Genomic DNA, 7420 nt, shown 5'->3' with positions numbered 1-7420 from the left:
TGTTTCTCATTTCACTTAATGACGGAAAGTATGTTGTTCCATCCAGCCTATACTCATGTAAGTGTCATTTTCTTTGAATATTTATTTCAGTATTTTTGTATAGTTCTCTCGTGATCATTATTAAATCTTTGGCAAAAAATACTAAATTATTAGCTGATTAAGCAAATAGAATATTAATAACTTTGTGCATCATGTTTCTTATCTTACCAAAAGAAAAAAAAATGTTATTAGCTTTGAATAGCTAAATAAAATTAAAAAAGGGTAGAAACTAGAAAATATCAGTAGTTTAATGTTAATTATTGTGATGACATTACTGCAGTAACTGATGTTAGATCATATAGTGTCACATTTATTCTTCTGAGAAACTACATAGCTATGTAAGGCCAAATACTTGATGCCATTCTCTGTTCTTTGAAGAAAGAATTCCACAGGGAATAAACCTTGTATCATCAAATTTCTGGAATGGTTTGTGCTTTAGCAACAGTTGGCTTAATGGCTTGCGAGTCTCGGCATGGTGAAAGAAAGCATTTCATTTTTTGGCCAAATCTTCTCCTTGTGGTGCTTTCGTTGGTTTTATGTCTGCTTGCTTTGCTATGTTGTTCCTGATGTTTCATTACGCTGCCTGTTTTCCCACTTGACATCTTACTACTGCTATGAGTTGCTAGTAATGAGCCTAAAGAACTAGATTGATTTCTGATCAAAGACTGACTTGAAAATGCTTGTGGTTGAAGTTGACCATTGGAAATAAGAAGATCAGCAGGTATAATCTTGATTGCGTCGACTGTGGAATTTAAGTCTGGTTTAGTGCTGCTAAATTCAAATTCTGGGTTTTGCTTGCTTTCCTGGTAGTATTTGGCATGGTTAGGAGAAGGGAGCATTGATTGCCCTTGGATAGAAACAAGGCCGCTAAAAGAGAGTGAATCCGGTGAAACACTATCTGCTGCGACGTGGGAGGTAAGCATGTTTCCTTGCCACGCAGCCATTGGTTTATGTCTAATTGGTTATGAGTTGAAAACTTATATATGCAGATACTTTACTTGCTGGAAGTTGAAACCACCTTTTAAGTCCATTGGATTGTGTTTTGCCGACTTCAAGTTTGTTTGTTCTCAAGTTTCATCTTTTCCCCTACTTTAGTCCCCCTTTGTGAAGCAGAATTTAACCGTGTAAGCATATAGCATATTTAATTGAGGAGTGATGTGTACACATTGGAAAGTTCATTTACCATAATCATAGGATGTAGTGTAGGTCCCGCTCAAGGGTGAAGCCGCACTCTCTCCTTTGATGAACTGATAAGGTCCCAAATGAGTATGTCCAACATCAGTCAAAATCAATTCTTTATTATTTTTAGGAGTAATTCTTGACGAACCAAGCTTTAAGGAATAATTTGTAAGTAAATATTGGTGATTTTGTGCAATTAGCAAATTGATTCACCAATAACATAGATTATTCATGGTTCGTCATTTTTCTTTTGATGCCAAAATTTTATTTTGGCTTGTTGGGATTCAGTTTAGTAAATAATTGAACGTTGTGTATGAATTTTGTCATCTTTGAATGTGGGGTTGTCACATCCATCATTTGGCCAAGTACATCCATAGAAGACTGAAGAAATATGTGTGATATTACCAAGGTTGAGTGATATATATAATACACCCATGTCATATTCAAGGTCGGTATCGAATCTTAAGCTTGTCTTTAAGGCCATGTGTGTGTCCCTTAGTGCTTGAATGGTATAGTGCTACCCGAATAGCATCTTGCTCAAGTGGCTGATCCTACGAGGATGTTGAGTTTTGCTGGCTGAAGAACGGACAAATATTCCTTTTTGTTTCTTCTTTTCCGATTTTTACATAATATCACCGATCAGCGACGGTTGTGGTCTCTACAAGCTCAAGGATTGATTTTCAGTTTCTTAGCAACTGTAAAGCGCAAGTGTGACCCTTCAAGGATTGAGAACTTGCCCCAATGTTAGGAATGTTAAATGGTGATTGCTATGGGACCTTACAAATGGTGTTTAATTGAAAAGAAAGTTAAATAATTAATATTTAATAAATTTTGATTAATTGATTTTTTTATTTTAAAAAACAAGTTACACTTAGACACTAAATAAAGGAAAATTATCTCGTATGGCACTCAAAATAACGGAATATGATATTTCTTTGTACTAACAATCTTAATGAACGTCAAATGTGTTAGATGATAAAAAAAAGTGTAGCGTGGCAAAAAAAAAAAATGCTAAATATATACGTATTTTTTATATATTTTCATATATATAATTATATATTGTGAATATTTACCTATATTAGCTATTAAACACATTTTAATAATTTATGTAATTATTTTACGTGGATTTTATCATTATGATATGGATAATAAGGTGAGAAATAAACATTTTAAAATTTATTAAAAAATATTAATAATTTAGATAGATTAATAATAATAATAATTTTTATTGAAAAATTTAATATATCTTATTTATTAAATTATACACATATAAATATGATTATTAAATTGACTCACAATATAATCATTATTTATGGTTATAATTATTAATATTTGTTAATAATAGAATATTTAATAAAAAAATAATATTAAAAATTTTTTTAGCATTCAACTATTATGATAATTACTTCATGTTACCATGTCTTTGAGAATTTTTGTTAAATAGCAATTTTAATTGACAAATTTAGTTTGATTTGTTGCGTTTAAAATTTATAAGTATTTTAATATATTTTAAATTATTATTTAATTATTATTTTAATAATCAAATTATAAAGTTTGATTTGATCAAATAAATCATTTAAATAGAATTTGAATTTATTTTAAAGATTACTTGAAAGTTAAAACATGCAAATTCTTTTGTTTATATATCAACTAGTATTTTTACTCGTAATAATATTATAGGAATATAAATTTTTAAAAATTACGGTATACTTTGTTCTGACAGTACAGATTATGCATGGCACAAAAAATTTATAAAATCAAACTACTTTTACGAAAAAAAGTCCTCGGTCAACAAAAGTCTCTGGCTAAGTAGACAAAAGTATTTGTAGATAAAAAATCAAATAATAAGATTTTTAGTTATTATTTTTATATGAAAAGTCTAATTTTTTATTAATAATTAATTTTAACATTTGTTATCTAAAATTTAAAATAATTTAACGTCTATGCTTTTACATTTAACTAGGTGTTAACTGTTAAGTTTGTTACACAAATAAAAATAATTATTTTTATATTTGCTATTTAAAAATAATATTTTTTCTCTCTATATATATAAAAATATAATTAGATATTAGCATAAAAAAATTATACTGATAGTTATAAAATTAACTCAAAATTAATTTTTTAAAACAATTGAATCTTGATTCTAACTTTTAATTATAACATTAATATTCTCTCCAAATTATATATGTAATAAATATTTGAAAGAGAAATAAAAATATAGATTAAAAAAATAAGCGGTAAAAATTTAAAACTAAATAAAAAACTAAAAAAAATTATATATGTATATAATAACACTAATAATAATATTTTTATTTAAATTATATTATTTTGTTCATTTTTTTTTGTAGAAGAGAAAAATAGAAAAAATAGAAAAGGAGAGAAAAGAGAGAGGAAGATAAAAATGAAAAATGAGAGTGAAAGTGAGAGTTTGTTAATTTTGGAAGAAAAAATATTTATTTTAATTGTAAAAAAATATCGAATGACATATTTTGATTTGTCAAATTACTAATATAAAATAGAAATTATATATAGAATAAAAATAGCAGAGAGAAATAGAAAAATGGAGAGAGGTAGATGAGAGAATTTAGGAAGGGAGTTTATTAATTTTGAAAAAAATATTTTCTCTCAATTTAATAAGAGAGTGTCATGTGACACATTTGATTGCTAAATTAGATAGTAATATATAATACATAATATAGGTATATTTTAATTTTAATTTTAATGCAATTAAAGAATGTCATGTTACATATTTTAATTGTCAAATTAGTAATTAGTCATTGATATTGATAATGATATATAAAATAGATAGAGTGGTTGAAGGACGAGAGAAATGGAGGAAGGAAGAGGAGGATAGGAGAATTCTTTAATTTTGGAGAGAAATATTTGAATTCAATTGCAATGAGATGAATTGGTTATAAAATTAGTAAGAAGAAAAGAAAAATTTCTTAATTTTGGAGGAAAAGATTTGATTCTAATTACAATGAGAAAGTGATATGTGACACATTTTGATTGTAAAATTAAAAATATATAATAAATAGATATTTTGCTAAAAAAAATTTCAAGCCTTTTATAATTTATTTTTTTCACGTCAATCAAGCAATCAAAACCCAATATATAAAATTTTACTTTACTTTATTAAATATTTTTTCTCTCTCCTGATTATCTATCTTTGAACAAATCATAAATCGTGCGATATTAAAAACTAAAATTTATTAGATATAGTTAGATATCATGTTTTTTATTGTAAAATTTTAATTTGAAGGTAAATTTTTTTTATGAAATTACAACTTTTAATACTTAATAGGCCAAAATAGGTTTAAAATATATAGTATATCCGAAGGTTATCCAATTTATACATATTTATGTGAATTTATGAAATTTACTCAAATTCATCCTAACTTATTCAAATTTAAATTACTAATTATTAAATTTATTTCTTTTATTAATCTAAATTATAAACTTATAAGAATTTAAAATTTAATTCGAGAATTTAACAATTTTACTTTTTAAAAAATAAAATCCGTAAAAGCAAATTATGAATATATCAAATCAAAATTTACAAAACAAAAATTACAAATTTGGTCTCAAAAGATAAAAGATTAACAAAATGATATATGAAAAGAATATTATTTAATTGTTAATATTAAATACATATTTTAATTAAAATAGACTCTTTATTTATAGTGAACAAACTTATATGCTAAAAACAAAAATAAAAAACATATATTACACGATATATATTGAAAATAGTTTTAAACTTGTAAAAAAATCTTAATAATTAATAAAAATTGTAAGAAAGAGTTAAAATTTACAAGGTAAAAGGAATAACTCAATTAATTTAATTTAAAGTGCAAAAACAACAAATTTAAGCCATTTAATATAACGTTTGAAAAATAGTTCAGATAAAAATAGAAAATAAAAAATACATTTAATGTAAAATACAATTTTTTGTAGTAGAATTCAAAATATTTTTTTTTGGTTCAGTTTGTGTATATTTCACTTATATAGAAGTGAAATATTTAAGTAAAATATTTTTACATATTTTTCATATATAAAATTGCAAAATATGACTAAAATTTTTAATATATATTTTGTTATTTTGTTAGTGAAATATGAAAATGATATATAAAATAATAAATCTTAAGATTTTTCACAAATTAAAAAAATTTTAGAAAAATAAAAAAATGAGCAAAATTAAATATTCTAACATTATTTTTTATCGATTTTTTAATAAACTTTTAATTCTATAAAATTTATGATAACATATGTATTTAAGAGTTAGTTTAAAAAAATAAAAAATAAAGTTTTATTGTTAAAAATGGCTTAGAAAAAAAATGACTTGACATAATTCATATAAATCATTGACAGATGGACTTATTGTATGATTGACAGATAGACTCATTGTATATTACGCTGAAACAGACCAAATGAGGTAGGTTGGACATTTTCATCCATTTCAAACTGGCAAAAAAAAAATTCGTTGCAAGTTTTTTGTAGACCTTTTGTGATTAATATGCACAATATTTTTATTCATTAAATCTTGACCACATGTATTATTTAATATATATCTCAATGGTTGTAGAAATTGAAATACCATATTCCAAGCAAATAGAGTGACATATGTCAACATCTTCCCTAAATAAAAGGTACTATAGAATTAGTCATGTTAAATAGTAATGTAATAATTTCGTAAGGCAATATGGGACACTGTTAACTCGTGTGATCTATCATTGAATTGGAATGGTTTGGTACTTGTTGGTTAGCATGGCTAATGATGATCTATTCTCTCTTCTTTTCTTTTTACACAAGTATCAAGAGAGGTTTATGTTTTGAGGCATACTGAAATGGATTGTATGTGAATTGGGTTTGGAAAAGAGGTTGAAAATAAGGTGATGTGACTTAGATGTGACTTTACGTCAATTTCAAAAGATGGTGAGGGTATTTATAAAGGACTTCAATGCTTAATTTAGCAAGAGTTTTAGCAGATTTAAGAAATATTAGGATTGAGAATACCTAAAGTTGATGAGGTATTTATAGAAGAAGTGATGACTTGATTATTACTGCATAATCTTCTCATTTGTAGTAATGGGTAGTTGTTCTCCTAATTACCCCATGTAAAAGTGGTTACTAAAATATTTTCAGAAGTAGTGAACTGACAAATCTTTGCTTGCCATACAAGTTGGGTTGATTGCAAGTCATGAGACCCGTGCTCCAAAAGTCGGGCAAATGGACCCATGTTGATTATGTCCCTAGTGGATTGGATTAGTAAGTTTATTGGGCTTACTTAAAATGGCCCAATCTTTTCTAGTTTCTAGGTCCATGGTCCTAAATTATCTGGATCAGGGTATTAACAACTCTCCTGTTGAAAGCTAGGCTCAGAAAAATTGTGTTTTAGGCAAGTCATAGGATGAATCTTACTGATTGTTTCTCTCATAAATTTATATTAATTCTTGGAGAACTTGGCCTTTGAGCCCTTATATGAGATCGAAATCTCAACGTGATTTACCACATGGATGAAATTAATTCTCGACGTATTTTAATGACGGTATCATTTCAATTATTCACACGTCTTTTTAGTTACTTAGGTAACCGTGCACATAATTTAAATTAGTAGGATATTACCTATTTATTCCTACATATAATTGTGTATATATAGTCTTCTCCCTCTACTTTCTTCTTTTGCACTACCACTTCGTCTTTTAAGGTTGGTATCTACTCTTTGGCTATTTTTTTTCCTGATTTTATTTATGATTTTGCTTTAAATGTTTTGCATGGGATTGTTTGTGCTTGACATTGCTTTTACGGTAGAAAAGACTATAGCTTCTTTTAAATTTTTTCTTTCTTGAATTTTTTCAGATATACCTATTTTGATTTTTGAAAATTTTCTGGTTTATGCTTTTAGTTCTTCTAGTTTCTTATATATTTGAAGTTGTTTCTGTTTTGATATATAGGCTTTTCTCTCTCGCTAGTAGTGTTGTTGCCATTCATGGAGATAGCGCCACTAAGGTGATGGCTTTTTCCCTCCTAACCATGTTGGTAAAGGTTGTGGCTTTAAGCTTTTGGACTTCTTTCATGTGTTTAGACATTCTTTTTGCTTTTGTAGGTTGTATTCTCATGTCTCGTTCTATAGTTGTCATTTTGCCTTCGAATATACCAGAAAATGTCATGTGGATAGACTCAACTATATTAAATGCTATTTTCG

The 7420-nt window shown here is 26.4% G+C and overlaps 1 protein-coding gene across 1 annotated transcript; it reads right to left on the bottom strand.

Annotated features, from left to right (window-relative positions):
- Window positions 1-270: 270 nt before the first annotated feature.
- Window positions 271-1010, bottom strand: LOC130961586 (uncharacterized). The gene has a single exon (XM_057887546.1). It carries the CDS (start codon window positions 981-983, stop codon window positions 450-452), a length of 534 nt encoding a protein of 177 aa, XP_057743529.1. The 5' UTR covers window positions 984-1010; the 3' UTR covers window positions 271-449.
- Window positions 1011-7420: the final 6410 nt, after the last annotated feature.

This window comes from Arachis stenosperma, chromosome 1 (genome assembly GCF_014773155.1).
Source record: "Arachis stenosperma cultivar V10309 chromosome 1, arast.V10309.gnm1.PFL2, whole genome shotgun sequence".
In the NCBI taxonomy this organism is placed as follows: domain Eukaryota; kingdom Viridiplantae; phylum Streptophyta; class Magnoliopsida; order Fabales; family Fabaceae; genus Arachis; species Arachis stenosperma.
Note: the sequence above shows the minus strand (reverse complement) of the source record. Positions and strands in the feature narration are given on the sequence as shown.